At 45.0% G+C, this 27,158-nt stretch overlaps 3 protein-coding genes across 11 annotated transcripts in view; 2 read left to right on the top strand and 1 right to left on the bottom strand.

The window, feature by feature from the left end:
• The window catches only part of CPSF2 (cleavage and polyadenylation specific factor 2), a 43,964-nt gene extending 42,728 nt beyond the window's left edge, over positions 1–1,236 (bottom strand). The window contains exon 1 of one of the 2 annotated variants that reach the window (XM_003832778.7): positions 843–1,236. The gene's annotated coding sequence lies outside the window, so the exon portion shown is untranslated. Of the gene's footprint in view, positions 1–620 lie in introns of both variants that reach the window. The other variant, XM_014347690.5, reaches the window with a different exon arrangement.
• Positions 1,191–7,142, top strand: NDUFB1 (NADH:ubiquinone oxidoreductase subunit B1). Its single transcript, XM_003832779.5, has 3 exons — positions 1,191–1,326; positions 5,628–5,772; positions 7,036–7,142. The coding sequence occupies exons 1-3, from the start codon at positions 1,191–1,193 to the stop codon at positions 7,070–7,072; spliced, it is 318 nt and encodes a 105-aa protein (XP_003832827.2). The 3' UTR covers positions 7,073–7,142.
• A 9,464-nt stretch (positions 7,143–16,606) lies between these two features.
• The window catches only part of ATXN3 (ataxin 3), a 43,314-nt gene continuing 32,762 nt past the window's right edge, over positions 16,607–27,158 (top strand). For 3 of the 8 annotated variants that reach the window (XM_034938029.3, XM_034938028.3, XM_063596383.1), the window contains exons 1-2: positions 16,607–16,721; positions 26,487–26,651. In XM_034938029.3, coding sequence (XP_034793920.2) covers positions 16,698–16,721; positions 26,487–26,651 — 189 coding nt within the window. In that variant the 5' untranslated portion in view covers positions 16,607–16,697. Of the gene's footprint in view, positions 16,722–26,486; positions 26,652–27,158 lie in introns of those variants that run through there. The other 5 variants (XM_003832776.5, XM_008958209.6, XM_063596385.1 and 2 more) reach the window with 5 other exon arrangements.

Below are 27,158 nucleotides of genomic sequence, written 5' to 3'. Positions count from 1 at the left end.
CTGGAATCCCAGCACAGGCCAAAATGGGAGGATCTCGAGCCCAGGAGTTCGACACCGGCCTGGGCAACATAGTGAAACCCTGTCTTTATTAAAAAAAAAAAAAAAGAAGAAAAGAAAGAAAGAAAAAAGAAAGGGGTTAAAGGGGTTGTAAAATTAAAAATTAGGGGATGGGTATAAATGATAGCTCAGGTTCGCCTGGTCACAGGAGGCCAGACTTGCCGGGGTTACAATCTGACCTCTTGTTTTCTAAAGAGCACGTAAAATAGTACGAAGTCAAAAAAGAATTAGAACTTCGCAGTGATAGTGGAAGCGCTAGAGGGCGATGGCGGGAGGGCGCGAAGGGCCAAGACCCTTTTAGTACAGTGTGGTACAAACAACCGAAAGGTCTCCGGAGTCGATGAACTAAAAGGACGCCTAAGCGGTGTCCAGAGCTTAGCAACCTCGTGGTCTCTCAACCCAAAACGACGGGAAGAGCCCGAGCGGGGGAGGCTAAGAACGCCGTAGCCACGAAGCCAAGGAGCTAAAGCTGGCGTCGGTTTAACTCCTCCAGCGCCAAGAGATGAAAGGGGAAGCAGAGGGAAGCAGAAAGGAGGGAAGAAGATCCCGGGAGGGAACCGTACGGGCTGCCGCAAAACAGCTGGAGCTTGAAACCCATGGAGAAGTCACTTCTCTTTCCCTCGCTGACCACTTCTGCCGGGAACGACCGGGACAGTCGCAGCCGAAGCGGCGGGGGCGAGTCCTCGGGGGAGACCAGGTCGGAGTCGGGGCCCCGTGCTCCCGGAGGGCCAATGACGCCGCCTTCCCCAGCCCGAGGCTCGCTCCTTTCTCCCGCCCTCACTTGCCTCGTCAGGCCTCCCCCAACGCCGTCCACAGCCCTTCCCAACCCCTAGGCGAATCCAGGTTCAAGACGTAGAAAAGCCGATGCTGGGTCAGCAGCGCCAGGGACTACCGGCCGGCAGAAGCCCCACAGTGGCGGCCGCCATTTTGGAGCTGGAGACTAGCGGCGGAGACGAGGAGGAACCAGGACGAGACCATCTCCGGGGGGTGGGCACGGTGCTGTCGGAAGGCGACGGCGGTCACGCCTGCACGCCTCGTCTGTCTGGAGCTAAATTTTATTCAGAAATTATTGGTAATGTTTGGAAGCTAAAAAAAAAAATGAGAGGAGTCAACCCTGAGGAGGAAAAAGTAGTATGATTTGCTGGCGTCACCCCTCTGCTCCGTGCGGGCGCGGCGAATGGCAGGTCCCGAGGTCGCAGCTTCCACTGGCGCGGGTTGAGTTCCCTGTTGCCCTTGGTCTCGGGGTCGCTGTCGGCGCTGAGGCTGCAGGTGGGTTTGGGGAGCCCGGGGGGCCGCCGCGACGAGGATCACGGCGACGGTGGCGGGGAGGGTTCTAGGCAAGCCCTCGGTGCTGTGCATGTGTGGAGGGGTGGTCTGGGCTTCCCTGGGGCTTCCGAACGAAGGTGACGGGAAAGGAAAATGGGGTTTTCTTCGGGTGGAGGATGGGATTTCCGGGCCGGAGCTTTTGGAAAGGGTTTTCTGAGGCTGTCATAACAGGAAAACGTCCGTAGAGATGTGACCCAGTGACCGCCCGCTAACCGGACTGGAGAGGAGACCGGCCCGGATCCCACGCCTGGCCTGAAGCAGGGAAGACGCTGCCTCCCCTCCGCGAGCAGCTTACATTCGTCCAAGTTCCAGCCTTCTGTCTTCTCGCTAACCTCGCTCTCTTCCAAATCGCAAATCCTCTTGAGCCGACACCGTTGCGCCTAAATGATGCGCTTACCCTTTTACTTTGCTTTTTTATTTTTGAGACAGAGATTCACTCTTGTCACCCAGGCTGGAGTGCAATGGTGCAATCTCGGCTCACTCCAACCTCCGCCTCCCGGGTTCAAGCGATTCTCCCGTCTCAGCAGCCCAAGTAGCTGGGATTACAGGCGCCCGCCACCACACCCGGCTAATTTTTTGTATATTTAGTAGAGACGAGGGTTTCACTATGTGGGCCAGGCTGGTCTCGAACTCCTGATCTCGTGATCCACCCGCCTCAGCATCCCAAAGTGCTGGGATTACAGGCGTGAGCCACTGCACCTGGCCCACCTTGCCTTTTAAAAGACAAAAGTATGGCCAGGCTTAGTGGCTCACGCCTGTAATCCCAGCACTTTGGGAGGCAGAGGTGGCCGGATCAAGAGGTCAGGAGTTTGAGACCAGCCCGGCCAACAGTGAAACCCCATCTCTACTTAAAAATACAAAAATTAGCCGGGCGTGGTGGCACCTGCCTATAGTCCCAGCTACTCGGAAGGCTGAGGCAAGAAAATCACTTGAACGGCCGGGCGCGGTGGCTCACGCCTGTAATCCCAGCACTTTGGGAGGCCTAGGCGGGCGGATCACGAGGTCAGGAGATCAAGACCATCCTGGCTAACATGGTGAAACCCTGTGTCTACTAAAAATACAAAAAAAATTAGCTGGGCGTGGTGGCGGGCGCCTGTAGTCCCAGCTACTCGGGAGGCTGAGGCAGGAGAATGGCGTGAACGCGGGAGGCGGAGCTTGCAGTGAGCCAAGATTGCGCCACTGCACTCCAGCCTGGGCCGCAGAGAGAAAAAAAAAAAAAAGCCGGGCGCGATGGCTCACGCCTGTAATCCCAGCACTTTGGGAGGCCTAGGCGGGCGGACCACCTGAGGTTGGGAATTCAAGACCAGCCTGACCAACATGGAGAAACCTCGTCTCTACCAAAAATACAAAATTAGCTGGGCATGGTGGCGCATACCTGTAATCCCAGCTACTTGGGAGGCTGAGGTAGGAGAATCCCTTGAATCCGAGAGGCAGAGGTTGCTGTGAGCCAAGATTGCGCCATTGCACTCCGGCCTGGGCAACAAGAGCGAAACTTCGTCTCAAAATAAAAAAAAAAAAAAGGAAAGAAAAAAGTATGAATTGTATAAGTATGCCAGTGTAAGAGGAGAGGCAGAAATTCGGTCTACATAGTCCTAGCACAGCTTAGTGCTAAGCACTTTTGTTGGCAATAATGTATTGATTGTCTTTCTAGGATGTTGTCATATGTCTTCTTAGTCATTGTACATGATTTATTAGTTTAGTCCAAACGCACACAGGTGTATTTTGAATTCATCTGTATGCACGAATTTTTACAGAAAATTGGCAATCCAACTATGTTTTTATTGAATTAGTGCAATTTGTTTTCCACATGATGTCTATTACAGGTTCAGTATCCCTGATCAGAATGTTGGAAATCCAAAGTGCCCCCATATGTGAAACTTGGGGCCACAAGTTTGAGACCAGCCTGGGCAACATCGCAAGATCTTGTCTCTACAAAAAAAAATGTTTAAAGAATTTTTTTAAATTAGCAGCTGTAGCTCCAGCTTCTCAGAAGATTGAGGTGGGAAGATCACTTGAGCTCAGGAGTTCAAGACTGCAGTGGACTATTATAACTCCACTGCACTCCATCCTAGGTGACAGAGCGAGACTATTTAAAAAAAAAAACAGTTTCATATAAGATTACCTTCAGGCTATGTGTATAAGGTATATATAAAGCACAAATGAATTTTATGTTTTAATTCGGTCCTATCCCCAAGATAGCTCATTATGTGCATGCAAATATTTCAAAATCAAAAAATTGAAAACACTTCGGGTCCCAAGCATTTCGGATAAGGAAAAACCTATAGTTCTATTCCTCCTCATCTACCTTCTGGAAACTCAGCATTTAAAAGCTTTTAAGTACCATAAACATCAATTCAGGAAGGGGTTTCTTAGGCATGGGCTATAATAGCAGCCAGAGCTGTAGAGTGAAGCTGAATTTGAACTCCAGCTCTGTACTTAATAGCTATTTGGATTAAGCTGTTTTCTTATCTGTAAAATGTAAATAATAGTTATTTCACATTACATATAGAAATAGATGATGGCTCTGGTACCTAGTAACCTAGTAGTCTTTTTTTTTTTTTTTTTTTTGAGACAGCATCACGCTCTGTCGTCCAGGCTAGAGTACAGTGGTGTGATCTCAGGTCACTGCAACCTCCGTCTCCTGGGCTCAAGCAATCCTCCCACCTCAGCCTCCGAAGTAGCTGGAACTACAGGCATATACTACCACACCCAGCTAATTTTTTGATTTTTTGTAGAGACAGGGTTTTGCCATGTTAACCAGGCTAGTCTCAAGCTCCTAGGCTCAAGCGATCCATCTGCCTTAGTCTCCCAAAGTGCTGTGGTTACAGGCATGAGCCACCTAGTAGTCACTCTATAAAAGTAAATTTTCTTCTCCCTTTGCCTTTTTTTTTTTCTTTCTTTTTTTTTTTTGAGACAGAGACTCGCTGTATCCCCCAGGCTGGAGTGTAGTGGCGTCATCTCAGCTCACTGCAACCTCTGCCTCCCGAGTTCAAGCAATTCTCCTGCCTCAGCCTCCTGAGTAGCTGGGACTACAGGCATGTGCCACTACGCCCACCTAATTTTTGTATTTTTAGTAGAGATGGGGTTTCACCATGTTGGCCAGGCTGGTCTCGAACTCCTGACCTTGTTGTCGTCCACCCACCTCAGCCTCCCAAAGTGCTGGGATTACAGGCGTGAGCCACTACACCCGGCCCCTTTACCTTTTTTAGAGTAATTTATATTCATATCTACAGTGACATTATTGAATATAGTTTTCTTTTTTCTCTCATATCTTTTAATTTCCTTTCTAAATTTAGTTTTCAGTAATTACAGCTTTACCTAAAGAATTCCATTTCTGGCAAAATTGTATTAAATTTGTTTTTGCATTGTGAGAGGTTCTAAATATGTTTTACACAAGTAAAAGTCCTAAATGAGAGCCAGGTGCAGTGGTGTATGCCTGTAGTCCCAGCTACTTGGGAGGCTGAGGCAGGAGGAATACTTGAGCCCGGGAGTTGAGAGCTGTAGTGCCTGTGAATAGCCACTGCCCTCCAGCCTGGGCAACATAGCAAGAGCTTGTCTCTTTTACAAAAAAAAGTTCCAAAACAACATGAGGAGGGTGCAAACAATCAGCTGTTGCAGGTAGAATTTTTTTACATACCATCTCTGTTTCTCTGCTCTGTATCGTATCACATCACTATTGAAGCTAGTAGTAAAATGTAATAAATAGACCCAGTGCAGTGTAATTTTATATTAATCATTGTCCCGTATGTAATCTTCATCAATTAGATTTTAAAGTATTATACTACATTCTGATGCCAGGAAAACAAAGAGGCGTATTAGGCTTTTAACATCTATTACATCTATGTCTATCATCTTCTTGTTTCAGATGCAATTTATTTATTTTATTGAGATGGAGTCTTGCTCTGTCGCTCAGGCTGAAGTACAGTGGCACGATCTTGGCTCACTGCAACCTCCGCCTCCTGGGTTCAAGCAATTCTCCTGCCTCAGCCTCTCCAGTAGCTGGAATAACAGACGCGCACCACCACACCCGGCTAATTTTTGTGCTTTTAGTAGAAATGGGGTTTTGCCATGTTGGCCAGGCTGGTCTCGAACTCCTAATCTCAAGTGATCTGCCCACCTCAGCATCCCAAAGTGCTAGGATTACAGGCATGAACCACCGCACCCGGCCCAGATGCAATTTAAAGGCTATTTCAAAAAAAAACAAAAAAAGCAGTTGTATTTCTGATAATTTTTTTTTCTTTTAGCTATCATGGTGAACTTACTTCAGATTGTGCGGGACCACTGGGTTCATGTTCTTGTCCCTATGGGATTTGTCATTGGATGTTATTTAGACAGAAAGAGTGATGAACGGCTAACTGCCTTCCGGAACAAGAGTATGTTATTTAAAAGGTTAGTCTGCATTTTTTTAAACCAGCAATTGGCCAAATTTGGGGAATATTCTTTTTGATATGTGCCAAAAATAAATAGAAGGGGTAATTTTTCCCCCTTGAGGACTTATATTCAAATGATACTGTTTTTAGTCTTGTTTGTTATTGAATCCTTGGATAAAACAGTATGATTACCTCTAGAATTTAAAGTCTTCATTTAATGAATAGGCTGTTTCAGGTCTTTGAAAGTATTGTCTTTTTTTAATTCAAAGTGCATTTTAATACAGAAACAGTTTAAAAGTAGCTGACCAAAGCCTAGCTTATATACAGCTTCCACATATATTGTCATATATTATCTTACTTAAGACATGCTATAGCTGAGATAAATAGTAATAACAGCAGCTAGGTGCTGTGTTCTTAGCAGCACTACCTGAGAGCTTTAGACCTGGTGGTAGAGTGATAGCAACTGGCAGCTGCCTGGTCCCATTGTGCCTCTAGAGATGGCTCCTCCGGCAGCAGAGAGTTCCAGTTAGCAAGACAGGATGCCTGCCAGTGGGCATACAGCTGGGTAGGAGGAAGCCTGAGGGGCAAGAGAACTGAGCAGCATCCACAGTGGGTATGGAGAGATGGTAGAAGTGATTCACAAATCAGGGATTTCAAGAAAGAAAATAAGCTGGAAAGTGTTTAGAAAACATTTCGAATGAACTCACTGAGCAGAGATAATAGCTTTCATATAAAGATAAACTTAAGTAATTACAATTCTTTAACCCAGAAAAATGAAGCTAACAATATGGTAAAAGTTAAAATCATGAATGAAAAGAATACATATGATGAATCTAATATGTAAGTTTTTTAAATGGATCAGTGTAATAGAAAATAAAATATTGACCGGGTGCGGTGGCTCACACCTGTAATCCTAGCACTTTGGGAGGCCGAGGCAGGTGGATTCCTTGAGGTCAGGAGTTCGAGACCAGCCTGGCCAACATGGTGAAACCCCGTCTCTACCAAAAATATAAAAAATTAGCTCGATGTGGTGGCACACAGCTGTAATCCCAGCTACTTGGGAGGGTGAGGCAGGATAATCACTTGAAGCCAGGAGGTGGAGTTTGCAGTGAGCCAAGATCGTGCCACTGCACTCCAGCCTGGGCTACAAAGCCAGACTTCGTCTCAAAAAAAAAAAAAAGAAAATGAAATATTGCAATCATTCTTCTGACTTCCCCTTTTATCTCGTATCACAGTTTTATTTGCAGTTTTTCCATTTCTTCCTTTTTTGCTTTCCACACAGGGAATTGCAACCCAGTGAAGAAGTTACCTGGAAGTAAAGACTGGCTAGATTACCGAATGTTCACATTTTAAAGTTCTGAGAGAAATAAAAACATGAAGAATCTGAAATGTCTTTCTTTTCATACAAAGGTAGCCCTTCTGGTAACAAGCATACTTAAAAAATAATTATTAGGGCCCAGCGCGGTGGCTCACACCTGTAATCCCAACACTTTGGGAGGCTGAGGCAGGCAGATCACCTGAGGTCAGGAATTCCAGACCAGCCTGACCAACATGGTGAAACCCCGTCTCTACTAAAAATACAAAAAATTAGCCGGGTATGGTGGCGCATACCTGTCCTGTCAGGCAACAGAGTGAGACTCCATCTCAAAAATAAATAATAAATAAAATAATAACTATTAGGTACCTGATTGTATACCGTGGTATTAAATTTATAATTAGCATTTAATTTGCTGTTTCTCATTTTGAACCACAGTATTATTAAATCATGGAGCAAATTTTTTATCATATTTTTCAAAAAAAATTTCAAACCTTGTGCTTCAACGGGACTTAAAAAGGATGATGCCAAGATTTTATTTGATAAAAATCACATACTGAAAATTTTAAGTGACCTTAGCTTTGGCAAAGCTTTTTCCTTTTTCCAAATGTAGGATACACACAGGAAGCAAGGATTTTTAAAATACAACACACAAAACATGAATTAATTTAAAAAATAAGTTGTACTTTATCAAAATTTAAAATTTTGCTCTTCGAAAAACACATCTAGAATATGTAAACAATCCTTATAGCTTAAGAATAAACAACCTAACTTTTTTTTTTTTTGAGACGGAGTCTTGCTACGTCGCCCAGGCTGGAGTGCAGTGGTGTGATCTGCAAGCTCCGCCTCTTGGGTTCCCACCATTCTCCTGCCTCAGCCTCCCGAGTAACTGGGACTACAGGTGCCTGCCACTACACCTAGCGAATTTTTTGTATTTTTAGTAGAGACTGGGTTTCACCATGTTAGCCAGGATGGTCTCGATCTCCTGACCTCGTGATCCACCTCAGCCTCCCAAAGTGCTGGGATTACAGGCGTGAGCCACTGCGCCCAGCTTCAACAACCTAACTTTTTAAATGGGCAAAAGATTTTAACAAACACTGCCAAAAGAGATAAGAGGATGGCAAGTAAGCGCATGAAAAGATACTCAACATTAGTAGTCACTAGAGAAATGGAAATTAACAGCAAAATGAGATGGCACTACACACCTATTAAATGGTTAAAATTAGGCTGGCTCACGCCTGTAATCTCAACACTTTGGGAGGCCGAGGCGGGTAGATCACCTGAGCTCAGGAATTCAAGACCAGCCTGACCAACATGGTGAAACCCCATCTCTACTAAAAATACAAAATTAGCCGGGTGTGGTGGTGCATGTCCGTAATCCCAGCTACTTGGGAGGCTGAGGGAGGAGAATCACTTGAACCCCAGGAGCGGAGGTTGCAGTGAGCCAAGATCATGCCATTGCACTCCAGCCTGGGCAATAAGAGCAAAACTCCATCTCAAAAAATAGATTTAAATAAGTAAAAATAAAATGGTTAAAATTTGGAAGACTACCAATTGTTGGCAAGGATGTAGAGCAGCTAGAAGGCACACTGCTGGCAGGAATATAAAATGTAGCCACCAGTGGTTGTCCCACCTTGGAAATAAGTTTAGCAGTTTCAGGTAAAACACACCTACCACTTGACCCAGCCATCCCAGTCTGATTTATTTACCCAAGAGAAATGAAAGCATATATCCACACAAAGACTTTTACATGAATGTTCATAGCAGCTTGATTAGTAACAGCCAAAAATGAGATAACCCAAATGTCTATCAACATAGGAATGGATAAAGTGTGTTGAATCCGTATCATAGACTACTACCCAGCAATGAAAAGGAATGATCTATTGATACATAATATGGATGAATTTCAAACTAACAGTGCTGAATGAAAGAAGCCAGATAAAAAAGAACACATGCTATAGGATTCTGTTTATATAAATAGAAAATGTTATAAACAGCAATCTGCAGTAACAAAGCAGTTCAGTGGTTGAGAGATCAAGGTCTGGAAGGTGTTGAAAAGAATTACAAGGAGGCTGGGCCAGGCGCAGTGGCAATGCCTGCAATCCTAGCACTTTGGGAGGCCAAGGTGGGCAGATGGCTTGAACCCAGGAGTTCGAGACCAGCCTGGAAAACATGGTGAGACCCCGTCTCCACTAAAAATACAAAAATTAGCTGGGTGTGGTGGGGTGTGGTGGGTAGTCCCAGTTACTCAGGAGTCTGAGGTGGGAGGTCACCTGAGCCTGTGGAGGATGAGGCTGCAATGAGCCGTGATTGTGCCACTGCACTCCAGTCTGGAAGACAGAGTGAGCCCCTGTGTCAAAAAATAAAATATAAAATAAAAATAGAGAAGTAAACTCTTTTAAAAATATTCCTTTGCCTTCAATATATGAAAGAGGAGATTGATGAATAATACTTGAAAAATCTGTAATCAGGAAGAGCAGAATATTTTTAGAAAGGACAAAAATAGCACTAATCAGAAACATTAGGTTGTATTTCTTTTGTTTTCTTTGGTTTGTTTCAAGCATATATACTTTATTGCAAGCAATATTACACCTAAGTCTTTTGTCCTTAAGGGATATATGGAGAGTTTCAACACAATGCTGTTGTGTGTATTTTTTTCTACCTCCCTTTCCTGGAAATACGTGTAGCATTTTTTATGAAACATAAATTGCTAATGCCAAGATCTGTAATAGTAAATTGGATTATCTCTTGATTCATTTTTTATAACACAATATCATCAAGATTCAGTTATCAATTTTTAAAAACATAGCCGGGCACGGTGACTCACATCTGTAATCCCAGCACTTTGGGAGGCCGAGGCAGGTGGATTGTTTGAGGTCAGGAGTTTGAGACCAGCCTTGCCAATATGGTAAAACCCCATCTCTACTAAAGAACAAAAATTAGCCAGGCATGGTGGTGCATGTCTGTAATCCCAGCTACTTAGGAGGCTGAGGCAGGAGAATCACTTGAACCCGGGAAGCAGAGGTTGCAGTGAGCCAAGACTGCACCACTGCACTCCAGCCTGGGCGATAGAGTGAGACCCATCTTAAATAAACAAACAAATAAATAAGTAAATAAATTGCCAAGTTCTACTACCTCTTCTTGGAAGCCAAATTTTATTAATTGTTTTAGGTAGGATTGAATTTAGGAGAAGATTACACTGAAAGGATACCATTTAGTTACCACTGATTTGTGTTGCAAGTCTGAACACTTAATACGCATCATAATTTTTAAAATGCCAAACATTTGAAATTCTGTTAAACTATTTCATTTTGGGTAACAAAATTCATGCGAGTTTGGATTTAATAGGTACAGTGTTCAAGAAGATGGAGATAGCTCTATGCAATCTCTCTTGTTAACACAAGATTTCTTTTTTTTTTTTTCTTTTTTTTTTTTTTTGAGACGGAGTTCACTCTGTCGCCCAGGCTGGAGTGCAGTGGCACGATCTCAGCTCACTGCAAACTTCGCCTCCCGGGTTCATGCCCTTCTCCTGCCTGAGCCTCCTGAGTAGCTGGGACTACAGGCGCCCGCCACCACGCCCGGCTAAATTTTGTATTTTTAGTGGAGATGGGGTTTCACCTTGATTATGCCTACATTAAAGCACCATTACATCATACTGGAAGTATTACTTTATATACTACTGAACTATCAGCTTTTGAGGGGGCAGAGGAATCTTACTCTTTTTTTTTTTTTTTTTTTTTTTTGAGACGGGAGTCTCGCTCTGTCGCCCAGGCTGGAGTGCAGTGGCACGATCTCAGCTCACTGCAACCTCCGCCTCCCGGGGGTTCACGCCATTCTCCTGCCTCAGCCTCCCAAGTAGGTGGGACTACAGGCACCTGCCACCACGCCCGGCTAATTTTTTTGTATTTTTAGTAGAGATGGGGTTTCACCGTTGTTAGCCAGGATGGTCTCGATCTCCTGACCTCGTGATCGGCCTGCCTTGGCCTCCCAAAGTGCTGGGATTACAAGTGTGAGCCACTGCGCTCGACCTTTTTGTTTTTGTTTTTGTTTTTGAGACGGAATTTTGCTCTGTCACCTAGACTGAAGTGCAATGGCACTATCTCCTGCAACCTCTGCCTCCCAGGTTGAAGTGATTCTCCTGCCTCAACCTCCCGAGTAGCTGGGATTACAGGCACATGCCACCACACCCAGCTAATTTTGTATTTTTAGTAGAGACGGGGTTTTGCCATGTTGGCTAGTCTGGTCTCGAACTCCTGACCTCAGGTGATCTGCCTGCCTTGGCCTCCCAAAGTGCTAGGATTTGAGCTGTCATGCCCAGCCAACACAAGATTTCAATGAAGAAGATTACAGAAAAGGTGAGTAGCCTAAGATGACATAGAAAGTGTACTGGAAGTGCATCTACATGGTCTATTCTGTCTCCATGAACTCTTTCCTGATTAGCTCAGTAACTTCTCTCTCTCCTACTGAATTATTGGTAATTTTTTGTGACAGTCAATCAAAAAGACTTCATGCATTAATTCATTGCTCTATAGCAACCCTTGACCCAAAGATTAAGATTCCTGCACTTTGGGAGACCGAGGCAGGCCGATCACGAGGTCAGGAGATCGAGACCATCCTGGCTAACATGGTGAAACCCTGTCTCTACTAAAAGTACAAAAAAATTAGCCGGGCATGGTGGAGGGCGCCTGTAGTCCCAGCTACTTGGGAGGCTGAGGCAGGAGAATGGCGTGAACCCCGGATGCGGAGGTTGCAGTGAGCTGAGATCACGCCACTGCACTCCAGCCTGGGCGACAGAGTGAGACTCTGTCTCAAAAAAAAAAAAAAAGAGTAAGATTCCTCTGCCCCTCAAAAGCTGACAGTTCAGTAGTATATAAAGTAATACTTCCAGTATGATGTAATGGTGCTTTAATGTAGGCATGCTCAAGGTGTAGCGGTGGCACAAAATACTTTTCCTTAGTGAACTTTCCAGAAGTAAAAGGAAGAAGCTAGTATGACTAGAGTCTGGAGTGACTGGGGCAGAGAGAATTTGGGGAGAACAGAACAGGACAGGTGGTTGGTCCAGATCACAGAGCTTTTCAGGCCAGCAATAGGATGGCAATAGGAAGTCACTGAAGGATTTTTTTTTTTTTTTTTTGAGGCAGAGTCTCACTCTGTTGCCCAGGCTGGAGTGCACTGTTGCGATCTCATCTCACTGCAACCTCTGCCGCCCAGGTTCAAGCAATTCTGCCTCAGCCTCCCAAGTAGCTGGGATTACAGGTGCCCACCACAACACCCGGCTAATTTTTGTATTTTTAGTAGAGATGGGGTTTCACCATGTTGGATAGGCTGGTCTTGAACTCCTGACCTCCGGTGATCCACCCGCCTCGGCCTCCCAAAGTACTGGGATTACAGGCATGAGCCATTGCACCCGGCCATCACTGAAGGATTTTGAAGTAAGAGTTGTGTAATCATTTAAGAATCCCTGCCAATGTAAGTCCCCTGAAGGTGGGACTGTTTGTGTTTTTCATGGTTATAGTCCCAGGGCCTGATATGCAGTTATTCTTGTTAAACAAAAGAAAATCTTGTGAGATTTGCATTTTTGGAAGATCACTGACAGCACCATGAATTAGACATATTGAGACTGGAATCAGAAGACCAATTCAAAGATCCTTGGACTAGACTACACAAGATACCAAGAGGGCTTGAACTAAGTAGTAGCAATGAAGACAAGGGCAAGAGAGAGTTAGGAGTGGATTTATAGCATTTGAGGACTGATTGGAATAACGGGTGACGTGGAGAAGTTGTGGGAAGAGAATAAAAAATGATTCCCAGATACTTGGTGCTATGATCTGAATGTTTGTATCTTTCCAAAATTCATTTGTTGAAATGTAGTCCCCAGTGTGTTGGTTTAACAGATGGGGCCTTTGGGAGATGATTAGATCATAAGGCCAATCCTTGTGACTGGGATTAGTGCCCTTATGCAGAGAGGAAGCTTGTTTGCCCCTTTTCCCCTTCCACCATGTGAGGACAAAAAAATGCACCACCTACGAGGAATGGGCCCTCACCAGACACTAAATCTGTTAGAGCCTTGATCTTGGACATCCTAGCCTGTAAATTTATTACAGATCTGTAATAAATTTCTGTTTATAAATTACTCTAAGGTATCTTGTTAAAGCGCCCCAAAAAGACTAAGACCTTCGACTTCATTAATTCATTTGAAAGACATCAACTACAATTTAAAAAAACAAAACAAAAACAGAAAAGGTGGTTTGCAATTTTTTTCACTTCATGAGACTATGATTTATTTCCCTGGGTAGGCCACACAAATCCTTAAGAACATGGACTTTCCCCCATACAAGGCTGTGAACCGTGCACACAGAGATGCTCGATAAATGGTACCGAATCCTCTCCTTCAGCACCTGGTCCTCTCTGGCAGTCTCCATTCTCTTACCTCTCACTGCCCACTCTGCTTCTCTGAACCTGCAGTCCCCAAAGTCACCAATGGTCTCCATAGCAACAAAATTTAGTGGGCTCTTATACGTCCTTATATTGCTTGACTTCTTGGCAGCAACTTACACCGACTACCCCTTGAAGCATCCCCTGCCCAGGCCTTCCACAATGTCACACTCTCTTGCTTCTCCTCCCTCCTCCTTGTTTATTGCTTCTCCTATCCTCACGGCTCAGCTCTAGCCCTCTTCTCAATCACTTCCTTTTCCCTAAAATGATTTTATTCACTCCTATGGTTTCAGTTACTTTTTTTTTTTTTTTTTGAGACACAGTTTCACTCTGTTGTCCAGGCTGGAGTGCAATAGCACGATCTTGGCTCACTGCAACCTCTACCTCCCGGTTCAAGTGATTCTCCTGCCTCAGCCTCCTGAGTAGCTGGGATTACAGGCATGAGCCACCACGCCCGGCTAATTTTTGTATTTTTTGTAGAGATGAGGTTTCACCATGTTGGCCAGGCTGGTCTCGAACTCCTGGCCTCAAGAGATCTGCCTGCCTCAGCCTCCCAAAGTGCTGGGATTACAGGCATGCACCACCACAATGGCCTTAGCTACCTGTTTTTTAATGACAATTCCTCACTGAGTTCAAAGCAGCCTCCTGAACTTCAGACTCAGTATCCAACCATTACTCAACATAATTACTCAAATGTCCATAGACATTTCAAATTCAGTATCTCCAAAATGTAAACTCTATCTTATTCTCTTCCCAAAACCTTGCTGCTCCTCCCATGTTTCTGCTCTCAATACCACTCCTGCCACAGTGGCTGCCCAGGTCACAAACCCAGAAGTCACCTTCACATTTCTGTCTCCTACCTTCCCCAATCCCTCATTGTGGTAGGAGTTATTAAGAAATTATTTTAGGCAGATAGAGAGGAAAAGGGTCCTTGGAAAGTTTTTGTCTCTTTTGAAGCAGCTCCTGAAACGTTTCCTGTCTAGCATAAAAGCCCTGACTTTTAGACCCGAGCTGGCAACCTTTAATATGCAAATGCAGGCAGTTAGAAACTGGGTCCACCAACACGGTGATTCCCACCATCGTCCTCTTGCCCTTGTTGTCACATGTGCCTGGCAACATGGCCACCCCCACATATCCCCACATGAGTAGAACATCATGGCGCCCTGCATTTGCATATTAAAAGGCTAGGGTGGAATGGCCAGTTTTATTAGCGGGCTACATGAATGACATGCGTGGTCAAACCAGTCCCCTGAGCCCTATGCAAATCAGACACCGCCTCCTGCAGCCTCCTCCTATAACTGGCTGGTATCTCCCACGCACTCTGGGTCTCCTCTCTCAGCTTTGGAGGACCCATCCCTCTGTCTCTGTACAGGGGAGCTGCTTCTTTCTTTCTTCTCCCTTCCTTCTTGCTTATTAAACTCTCCGCTCCTTAAAACCACTCCACGTTTGTCCATGTCGTTTTATGTAATTCGACTCAAGACGAAAAAGGCTAGTATTCCTCCACTCGGTATCATCACCACATTCTGTTGAGTCTCTTTACGTCCAAAGAATCTCTCAAAATGGCCTATTTCCATCTTTAAGACACTCTCTTAAACCACCATCGTCTCTCCAAAGATTCCTTCAATAGGAACTGCTTTTTTCTGCAGCCAGTGATCTTTCTAAAAGGCAAACATGACCACATGTCTTCTTTTAAAATATTTATATAGCTCCCCACATCCTTTAAAAGGTACACTTTGGCCAGGTGCGGTGGCTCAGGCCTGTAATTCCAGGACTTTGGGAGGCCAAGGCAGGTGGATCACCTGAGGTTGGGGGTTCGAGACCAGCCTGGCCAACATCGTACAACCTCTTCTCTACTAAGAATACAAAAATAGTTGGACTTCGTGGTGCACGCCTGTAATCCCAGCTGTTTGGGAGGCTGAGGCAAGAGAATCACTTGAACCCAGGAAGCAGAAGTTGCAGTGAGCGGGGAGATTGTGCCACTGCACTCCAGCCTGGGGGACAGAGAGAGGGCCGTCTCAAAAAAAAAAAAAAAAAAAGTACACCTTAATCTGGTTTCAAGGTGCAAGATCTGCACCTATCCTTCCATTTAAGTTTCATCAAACCGCTGCTACCTCCCCGTCTCCCACACAATTTATGGGACTTCTAAGTTCCCTCTAAAGGGTCCGAACACCTACACTGGTAACAAGCCACCTGGATTTGAATCCTGGCAAGACAACTTACTATCTGACCTTGGACATTGTGCTGTTCTTAACCTCTCCGTGCCTCGGTTTCCTCATGTGTATGAATAACAGCAACACCTACATCAAAGTTTGCTGTATTAAATTTGATAATATATCCAAAGCATTTAGAAAAGTTCCTAGCTCATAGAAAGCCTTATATAAATATTAACTATCATTTTTTTTCTTTTTTGGGGTGGTGGGGGAGGGGTTTCGCTTTTGCTGCCCAGGCTGGCGTGCAATGGCACGATCTCGGCTCACCACAACCTCGGCCTCCCGGGTTCAAGCGATTCTCCTGCCTCAGCCTCCCGAGTACCTGGGATTACAGGTATGCACCACCACGCCCGGGTAATTTTGTATTTTTAGTGGAGACGGGGTTTCTCCATGTTGGTCAGGCTGATCTCAAACTCCCGACCTCAGGTGATCCGCCCACCTCGGCCTCCCAAAGTGCTGGGATTACAGGCGTGAAGCACCTCGCCCGGCCTAGCTATCATTTTTATACAAGTGCTAGGTTTTGGGAGAATGTAATGATGGCTTTTTTCTTACTAAACTTTCAGTGCAGGAGGAGGAGAAAGAACGTAAATAGTTATATGAACACAGTAGAAAGTCAAAGTGGAAAACAAAAAGAACATGGAACTCAGGTGAGCGGTCCAGACCTCCCCCCGGAAACCTAAGAATCCATAGAAATGGGTGGGAAGCGGAGAAGATCCTCCAGACAGCAGGTGGCGATGTAGCATCCCCCAGAAGGCCCGCTAACAGAAGCTAGGAGGACGCGCTACCAAGGTCACGTGTCCCCGGCGTTCACTCGCTCTTAGCTTCACGTCACTCGCATCCTCGCGGGTGATTGGCCTGCGTGCTGCACGTGGGCGGGGTACTGGGGCGGGCCGGGGAGGGGCGGGGTGGGCGGAGGAGAGGGGCAGGGGGCGGAGCTGGAGGGGGTGGTTCGGCGAGGGGGCCGTTGGCTCCAGACAAATAAACATGGAGTCCATCTTCCACGAGAAAGTGAGTGTCCGCGTTCGGTGGGGAGCTGTCTGCCGCGCGGTGGCGGGCGTGGAGCGCGGCATCACCGCCTCTCGGAGGGCTGGGTGGGGCCCGAGTCGCCCCCATGCCGATCTCGCCCGGCGAGGGGCGACGCCGCAGCCTCCCGCCTCCTCGGCTAGAGGAGGGGAGCATCACCTACGCCCCCACTTCCCCCGCGGCCCCCGCCCTGGGAGCCGGGAGGGAGTATGGGCGGGGCCGGGGGCGTCTTGGGACACGGGAGTGGGGTGGCGCCCAGTGGGTTTGCTTCTGCCTTTCTCCGTCACTTTCCATCGCTTTTCGGAGGATTCCTTCACCCCTCCCCAATCCTTCCCTCTCCCTAGGGTCTAGCTAGAGTCATCTCTGGGACACCTCCCTCAATCCCTCCTACCCTAATCCTGGCAGAATTAACTTTTTCTCCTCCGGACTGCTCAATTCTATATTGGAGTCTTCCCTACACGTAGATCTTTGGGGTCTTGTTCGTGTCTTGCCCCTGCACTAGGTCCGCGAGCCTCTCGAGGGAGGAGACCTTGGCTCGCCCACTGTAGGGCCTGACATTTAGGAAGTGAAGTAGGAAACCCGGCGTGCCCCTAAACAGGGAAGTCGTCACAAGAGTTTTTATTACGGGATGTTTGGGTTTGGTTTCTTTTGGTACTCCCATCTTTCCGGAGCAGGCGGCCAGCTTTGTTTTTAGGTATTAGGAGTGGACTGGGATGATTTTGTTGTGGTCTGCCTAGCCTACTGTCCCTTTAACTCTTCCGTGACCATGCACTTGAAGATACTGTTTGTGATATGTGAAGAAACTCCTCGTTTCTCTCATACTATTATCCAGCCATTTGTGTGTGAGTGAAGCCTTCCCCAGGACAGCTTTGGCACATGGTATCATGTTTCATAATGGTTTCGTGTTTGGAAAGAGTTGCTGGTAAGGCTATTATTTAATAGGAGGAGCAAAGGGTTTTTGTTTTATTAAATACTTATAAATGATCATTTATCCCAGACGTTTAAAATTCACACACACACAACAAATAAAGCAAAGACAAAAGAATACATTTACCAAATGTAAATCTGTAGCATAAATTTTTTTTAATTCTTATTTTAAAGATGGGGTCTCATTCTGTCACCCAGGCAGGTGTGCAATGGAGAGATCATGGCTCACTGCAGCCTTGATCTCCTAGGCACAAGCGATCCTCCCGCCTCCGCCTCCAGAGTAGCTGGGACTACAGGTGCATATCGCCAGGGCCAGGTAATGTTTTTGGGAGAGACGGGGTCTCGCTGTGTTGCCCAGGCTGGTCTCGAACTCCTGGACTCAGGTGATTCTCCCACCTCAGCCTCTCGAAGTGCTGTGATTACAGGCGTGAGCCACTGTGCCTGGAACAAATTGTTAAGTATAATGCTTTTCATTGTAGAAAACATCTCAGAAACTTTTGAAATAGGCTGATGTTCAGTGGGGGAGGAAGGACTCAGTCGTATAGTTGTCACTAATTTTTTGACTTGATTGACATGACTCGTAAATCATAGACAATATTTTGTTGCTTGGCTGAGTAGAGTGCGTGAAAAATACACACGTACTTTTTTTTTTTTTTTTTGAGATGGAGTTTGGCTCTTGTCACCCAGGCTGGAGTGCAATGGCGCCATCATGGCTCACTGCAACCTCCGCCTCCCCGTTCAAGCGATTCTCCTGCCTCAGTCTCCCCAGTAGCTGAGATTACAGGCGCCCGCCACCACGCCCAGCTAATTTTTGTATTTTTAGTAGAGACAGGGTTTCACCATGTTGGCCAGGCTGGTCTCCAACTCCTGACCTCAGGTGGTCCGCCCGCCTGGGCCTCCCAAAGTGCTGGGATTACAGGCGTGAGCCACCGCACCCGGCCGTATTTTTGTTATTAATTTTCAAAGGCTTTGGTGTGGGACCACATTTCAACATGGAAGGCCTTAAACATGTTCCACACTACTTCCTGAGAATTAGACAAGATTTTTAACAATATTGTTACCTAGTTGGGACACATTTCTACTGACCCATGGGATGAAAAAAAGCTGGGTGCTAGCCTAGTGAAAATCTACTTACCCGAAAGAAATCCCTCTTAGTCTGGGTGCAGTGGCTCACGCCAGTGCTTTGGGAGGCCCAGACGGGCGGATCATGAGGTCAGTAGTTTGAGACCAGCCTGGCCAACATGGTGAAACCCCGTCTCTACTAAAAATACAAAAAATTAGCCAGGTGTGGTGGCAGGCGCCTGTAATCCCAGGTACTCTGGAGGCTGAGGCAGGAGAATTGCTTGAACCCGAGAGGCAGAGGTTGCAGTGAGCCGAGACCGTGCCACTGCACTTCAGCCTGGGCAACAGAGCAAGACTCTGTCTCAAAAAAAAGAGAAGGAAAAAAGAGTCCCTCTTAATTATCAGCATGTGTATAGGCCTACAGGTACTTCAGGAATACCTTTACCATTATCATCAGCTTGTATCTACATAGCATGTGAAGATTCAACAATTTAGTTTTTTGGGCGTCCTCAAGAGTATGCACCTATAACCATATGGCCCAATTGTTAATCTCCTATACAGTCCATTCTGGGAATGTTTGGGCTTACTGTGCCATTTTTCAGTTCACTGCCTTCCCCTCTGCAATATACCTTTAACCCTTGCTAGGTCCTGGGTTTGGAGAGCCAGAGAACCAACTTTGGCCCTAAAGAAGCTGTGTAGGTAGGAATATCTGCCTACAAAGGGCCTCGCAACCATTTCCTCTTGGAACCTTGGTTTCCTCTTTCTGAGTAGTCACTTTGAGTACCCTTTATTAAGTTAGAATGTAAAAACAGTTTCTCACTGATATATCTGCAGTGCCTGAGAGAGGGCCTGGCACAGAGTAAGTACTCAATAAATATTTGAATGGGGCCGGGCGTGGTGAGACCTGTCTCTACAAAGAATGAACAAAATTAGCTGGGCGTGTTAGCACATGCCTGTAGACTTGGGAGGCTGAGGTGGGAGGATTGCATGAGTCTGGGAGGTCGAAGCTGTAGTGAGCCACGATCGCACCACTGCACTCCAGCCTAGGGGACAGAGCAAGATCCTGTCTCGAAAGAAAAAAATGTATATATTTGAATGGATAAAGAGACGACTTTGAGTTTCTGAGATATATATGGTGCTGTTTATCTAAAGTAAACAACTTTTCTGTAAATATTTTAAGGCTTTGCAGGCCAGCTGTAGTCTCTGTCACACATTCTTATTTGGGCATGTTTTTCCCAACCATGTAAAAATGTAAAGTGCATTCTTAGCTACTGGGGCAGGTTGAATTTGGCCCATGGGCTAGAGTTTGCCAACCCCTAACTTAAACCTTTGTACTAACTTTATGACCACTACTGGATTTTTGTTGTTGTTTGTTTTAGTTCTGGTGCCTGCTTTCTTTCTTTTTTTTTTTTTTTAATCCTCTTGCTGATGTTTCTTGGTGCAGTCACTGTGCCATTTGTATTGGTGCTTTTAATGTAATGCAAACTGGTAATAATATCTAAACTTGCTGGGGTTGTACATAAAATTATTGAAAAGATTGAAAAGATGCTGAGCATTGACTCTGGCATTCATTATGCCCTTTTGTGATTGCTGGATTTTAGCCATCTTTAGGACATTTGAGCTTTAGGAGAAGCCAAATTCTGTATAAATGACTTGAAGTGCTAATAGCACAGGTTTTGAAACCTCTACCTGGGTTTGAGTCTCAGCTCTGCCTTTTACTACCTGTGTGATCCTGAGCAAGTTACTTAGTATCCCTGTCCTCTAGTTTCCTCCTCTGTAGTGTGGGGATAATAACATAGACATAACCTGAGAGTTAGAGTGTAGAGAAGGCTCCCTGGCAGATAGTGCTGTAGAAGTACTGGCCATTGCCATTACTCAGATGCTTGTGTTTGCTGAACCTCATAGTAAGGGCTCGGAGAGCACTAAGAGGAGGTGAGAAATGCTGCTAGATTGACAGCTTGTCCCCAGATAGCCCATTCCCGAGAGCACCTTAGGTTTATACCTGATTTGTGTTGTAGTTAGTAGTGTCTCTGGTAATTTGAACTAGTTTCAGGTTGGTCTTGAAAACCTGGGGAGGTTGGGGGTAAATGATTTGGTAGCAGTTCTCTTTTGTGATTTTATACATTATCTTTGTAGAACTGCAGTTTGCTAATTCTCTGAGCCCAACACAATGAAGTCCGGGCCTAAAATCATAGGATTTCTTTTATTTTTTTTTGTTTTTAATTTATTTATTCCCTTCCTCCCTCCTTTCTTCCTTTTCCTTCCTTCCTTCCTTCCTTCCTTCCTTCCTTCCTTCCTTCTTTCCTTCCTTCCTTCCTTCTTTTCTTTCTTTCTTTTCTTTCTTCGGAGTCTCACTCTGTCACCAGGCTGGAGTGCAGTGGTACGAACTTTCTTCGGAGTCTCACTTTGTCACCAGGCTGGAGTGCAGTGGCGCGAACTCAGCTCACTGCAACCTCCGTCTCCTGAGTTCAAGAGATTCTCCTGCCTCAGCCTCCCGAGTAGCTGGGACTATAGGCGTGTGCCACCATGCCCAGCTAATTTTCTTATTTTTAGTAGAGACGAGGTTTCACCATGTTGGCCAGGATGGTCTCGATCTCTTGACCTCGTGATCCACCTGCCTCAGCCTCCCAAAGTGCGGGGATTACAGGCGTGAGCTACCACGCCCAGCCTATTTTTTATTTTTTGAGGCAGAGTCTCACTCTGTCACCCAGGCTGGAGTGCAGTGGTGCAATCTCAGCTCACTGCAACCTCCGCCTCCTGGGTTCAGGTGATTCTCCTGCCTTAGCCTCCCGAGTACCTGGGACTACAGGCGCCTGCCACCACACCTGGCTAATTTTTATATTTTTAGTAGAGGCGGGGTTTCACCATGTTGGCCAGGCTGGTCTCGAACTCCTGATCTCAAGTGATCAACCTGCCTTGGCCTCCCAAAGTGCTGGAATTACAGCCATGAGCCACCATGCCCAGCCAAATCATGAGATTTCAATACCGCTGAACTTTGATTATGGCAAAGTGAACTTCTGCTTTGATTAAAGCTTGATGAGAGAGGTGGCTGGGGATAGTTTGAGATAGGGGCAAGGCAGGAAAATGCATAATCTTAGGTGGGCTCATTGTCATTGTACAATTCTTTTGGTCCATGTGGAATTTGATCCGTCCTATGACTTAAGTTATGTTTATTTTTGTTTTTATTTTTATTGATTTTGTGTCTTTTTGAGAGACATGATGTTGCTCTGTCACCTGGGCCAGAATACAGTGGCACAATCTTAGCTCCGTGTAGCCTTGAACTCCTGGGCTCAAGTGATCCTCCCACCTCAGCCCCTCAAACAGTTGAGATTACAGTATGAACCACTGTGCCTAGCCTTAAGTGATTTTTAAATTTGTACTGAACAGTTTGTCCTTTCCTTCCATTAAATCATATTAGAAGTACAGAACTTGATATTTCCTGTAGCAATACAGTTTTTCTTTGATGAAGTTTGATTTCAAGTACTTATTTTTCATAATTTAAAGCTATTTGTTATAGAGAGAATTTTAATCAAATATTTGGATGTCACTATTGCTATATATGGTATTAAGTATGGTGACCATAGTTTGTAAACTCCAAACTGACAGCAGGACAGGAAATTTGTGTTAGCAAAGGCTTCTTTCTTACTGTTTGAATTTTTTAAAAATTAGATACAATACAGAGAGGAGCACACAAATCATTAAGAGTACAGCTCAGCGGATTTTCACACAGTGAACATGTGTAAACAGCAAGTAACAAAAGATTTACCTGCATCCTATAACCTCCCATTATTCCCTTTTCTAGGTACTGTCTCTCCACTGCATTCCCACCAAAAATAACCACTATGCTGAATTCTGACATCATAAATGAGTTTTGCCTGGTTTTGAGCTTTTGTGACTGGAAGCGTACAGTGTATATACCCTTTCGATTCTGTCCTCTTTAGTTTACCATTGTTTGAGAAATTTATCCATACTGTTCCAGGTAGTTGTAGTTAATTCATCCTCGTTGTTATCTAGTATTCTTTTGTGAGTAAACACAATTTCCATTCTACTGTGATCCCAGCTATCCATTTGGGTCGTTTCCAGTTGGGGTCCATTACAAATAGTAATGCTATCTGTAATGCTGTTTTGTATTACTACAAATAGTAATGCTATTTTGTATTACTACAAATAGTAATGCTATTTGTAGCACAAAAATACTGCTTTTGTGAACATTCTTATACATGTCTTTTGATGAATGTATGTTTGCATTGCTGTTGTTTACATTATGTACCTAGTAATGGAATTGCTAGATCATAGGAGATGTATATATTAAGCTTTAGTAGATGCATTATGTAATTATTAGTTATTATTGGTTATACCAATTTATCCTCTCATCAGTAGTATACAACAGTTTCTGTATCTCTAATCTCCAACATTTTAGCCATTTTAGAGTTTGTGTACTAACACATTGTGGTTTTAATTTACATTTCCCTGATGACTAATAAAGTTGAGTACCTCTTTTGTGTTCTTTATAGCCATTTGACTGTCTTGTGAAGTGCTTGTTTGTCTTGCCTATTTTCTTTTGTTTCTTTCTTTTTCTTCCTTCCTTTCTTTCTTTCTTCTTTCTTTCCTTCCTTCTTTTCTTTTCTTTTCTTTCTTTTCTTTTCTTTCTTTCTTTCTTTCTTTCTTTCTTTCTTTCTGTCTTTCTTTCTGTCTTTCTTTCTTGTCTTTCTTGTCTTTCTGTCTTTCTTGGTCTTGCCCTGTCACCCACGCTGGAGTGCAGTGGTGCAATCTCAGCTTACTGTAGCCTCGACCTTTTTGGGGCTCAAGTTATCCTCCTTTCTCAGCCTCCCAAGAAGCTGGACTACAAGCACGCACCACCATGCTCAGTTAATTTTTTATTTTTTGTAGAAATGGGGTTTCACCATGTTGTCCAGGCTGGTCTCAGACTTCTGGGCTCAAGTAATCCTCCTGTCTTGGCCTCCCAAAATGCTGGGATTACAGGCATGAGCCACCGCAGCCAGCCTTGGCTATTTTTCAAAAGGATATAAGTAGAACATCTGTATATCCCTTCAATTTGCATATTATTCAGTAAGAGTTGCACTCTGGTAGTAGAAATATAGAAGGAGGAGAAAGAAGAGGAAACAAAAAGTCTATTCTCATGAGAAGACTCGGGGGATAGTGTTCTCTCTAGCTCCAAGCTACTTATTCCTTACGAAAAGTTGAAGATAAACTTATCTCAGACTGAGGCTGTCTCAATGCTGTCTTCCTATTCCATTATACACATATAACCCATATTTTTTTCACCAGCCGAATTTTGCTCCTAGAAAATTGATTCATCAGGAAAAATATCCGTCTTGCAAGGTGGTTCTCTTTAGAGTCTGCTGTGTGACATAGCTCAGGACAAATTGTGTGATGTCAGATAGGTTGGGTTAAGGAATAGACCTTATTGGGGAAAGAGAGAACTTGGAGGGCCAAGGTTAGCAGGAGAAGGAAATGTTCTCTCATCTGCCGTCAATTCAGGGAGGGGCAAACCTGGTGTCTGTGTTCACAGGGAGGGATCCATCCATCTGTGATTCTCCCTTCTTATCAGGTAGCATGGGAAAGCTACACTGTTGCGGGGAGGAGGGTCACACGCAGGCTACTTAATACCAGGCACCCTGGACTTGGATTCAGGTTGCCAGTTGTGTGAGAAACTGCCCAGCACCTGAAGGCCCTGAACCCATGAGAAGTTGTACCTACCTCCCATGAGGAGGAATCCTGTCATCCCATGGGACCTGAGCTTGGGTGCAGTCCCTCTTGCTGGCTTGTCCAGGAGTGAGCTCCAGGGTTGTTTGGGACAGTTCTGCTCATTGCTTTACACTGTGTATACATTATCTGTAGAGTTCCATGAAGAGAACTTCATCTCTGTAACTGCAAGTTTTAACATGGAACAGAATTTTTCTCACCTGTATTAATTCTTAAGATTTGAAATTTTATCAACAAGCATTTAGATTGTGTGGAGATTTTTTTATTTTTATTTTTGGAGACAGAGTCTTGCTCTGTCACCCAGGCTGGAGTGGCAGTGGCATGGTCTTGGCTCACTGCAGGCTCTACTTCCTGGGTTCAAGCGATTCTCATGCCTCAGTGTCCTGATTAGCTAGGACTACAGGTACACACCACCATGCTGGCTAATTTTTGTATTTTTAGTAGAGACGAGGTTTCACCGTATTGGTCAGGCTGGTCTCGAACTCCCAGCCTCAAGCAGTCCACCCACCTCGGCCTCCCAAACTGCTGGGATTACAGGTGTGAGCCACCATGCTTGACTGACATCATCATGTTAAAAGAATAAATGTTCTAGGGAGCTGGGCACAGTGGCATGTTTCTGTAGTTCCTAGCTGCTCGGGAGGCTGAGGCAGGAAGATCCCTTGAGCCCTGGAGTTCAAGTCCAGCCTGGGCAACATAGTGAGATCTCTTTTTTTAAATAAATAAATAACTGTTCTAGGGACTAAAATTTCCTTTCACCATTAGTAATTTACTGTAGAATCTCCAAGAATGAACTTATTTTAGGTACTGAAAATGAGGGAGACTAAATGTTTTATACAGTAGTTTTTAGTAAAATATGAGATTTGATGCATTTGATAGATGATAATGTTTGTTTAAAATAATTCTTAAATTTTTGATCATGTAATTATAGTTTCATTAATGGTAGATTTGTAAAATAAATGTTAACAAATGAAAATACATGTACCTATGTTAATTATCCTTGTCTAAAGCTGAAAGTTCAGTTCAACTATGTTAAAACATAGTAGGGGCCGGGCAGGGTGGCTCATGCCTGTAATCCCAGCACTTAGGGAGGCCGAGGTGGGCAGATCACGAGGTCAGGAGATCGAGACCATCCTGGCTAACATTGTGAAACCATATCGCTACTAAAAATACAAAAAATTAGCCGGGCATGGCGGTGGGCGCCTGTAGTCCCAGCTACTTGGTAGGCTGAGGCAGGAGAATGGCGTGAACTCAGGAGGCAGAGCTTGCAGTGAGCCGAGATCATGCCACTGCACTCCAGCCTGGGTGACAGAGCGAGACTCCATCTCAAAAAAAAAAAAAAAGTTGGCCAGGTGTGGCGGCTCACACCTGTAATCCCAGCACTTTTGGAGGCCGAGGCAGGCGGATCACAAGATCAGGAGTTTGAGACCAGCCTGGCTAACATAGTGAAACCCTGTATATACTAAAAATACAAAAATTAGCCAGGCATGGTGGTGCATGCCTGTAGTCCCAGCTACTTGAGAGGCTGAGGCAGGAGAATCACTTGAACCCGGGAGGCGGAGGTTGTGGTGAGCTGAGATTGCTCCACTGCACTCCAGCCTGGACAACAACAGAGCAAGACTCTGTCTCAAAAAAAAAAAAAAAGTTAATGATTAAATTATTTAGGGGAGCCGGGCGCAGTGGCTCACGCCTGTAATCCCAGCACTTTGGGAGGCCGAGGCGGGCGGATCATGAGGTCAGGAGATCAAGACCATCCTGGCTAACACAGGATGAAACCCCGTCTCTACTAAAAATACAAAAATTTAGCTGGGTGTGGTGGCGGGTGCCTGTAGTATCAGCTACTCGGGAGGCTGAGGCAGGAGAATGGCATGAACCCGGGCGGCGGAGCTTGCAGTGAGCCAAGATAGCGCCACTGCACTCCGGCCTGGGTGAAAGAGTGAGACTCTGTCTCAAAAAAAAAAAAAATTATTTAGGGGAAGATACTATACAATTCTGTTTAACAAGTCACATTTTAATTTTTTCTTTTGGAAATATTAGCAAGAAGGCTCACTTTGTGCTCAGCATTGCCTGAATAACTTATTGCAAGGAGAATATTTTAGCCCTGTGGAATTATCCTCAATTGCACATCAGCTGGATGAGGAGGAGAGGATGAGAATGGCAGAAGGAGGAGTTACTAGTGAAGATTATCGCACGTTTTTACAGGTACTGATTTTAAACTCACTAAGTCACATTTCTTTTTTTTTTTTTTTTTTGAGACGGAGTCTCGCCCTGTTGCCCATGCTGGAGTGCAATGGCGCGATCTCGGCTCACTGCAACCTCTGCCTCCCGGGTTCAAGCGATTCTCCTGCCTCAGCCTCCCAAGTAGCTGGGATTACAGGCACACGCCACTATGCCCGGCTAATTTTTTGTATCTTTGTTAGAGATGGGGTTTCACCATGTTGGTCAGGTTGGTCTCAAACTCCTGACCTTATGATCCACCTGTCTCGGCCTCCCAAAGTGCTGGGATTATAGGTGTGAGCCACCACACCCGGCTTACATTTCTTTTAAAAATGTGGATACCATTTAGAAAAGGATGGGCCATTCTTCCTATAGGGATCTGACTGGTGAATTATAACTGTGCTGTTAACTTTGGAAATGGGAATGCACAAGATGTTGTTTTAAATATGCACGCTAATGACAGTTTGTATCCTTCTTTCCCCACCCCCACCC

The sequence above is a fragment of the Pan paniscus genome, chromosome 15 (assembly GCF_029289425.2).
Source record: "Pan paniscus chromosome 15, NHGRI_mPanPan1-v2.0_pri, whole genome shotgun sequence".
Taxonomy (NCBI): Eukaryota; Metazoa; Chordata; class Mammalia; order Primates; family Hominidae; genus Pan; species Pan paniscus.
The sequence above is the reverse complement of the archived record's forward strand: the minus strand, read 5'-3'. Positions and strand labels throughout refer to the sequence as shown.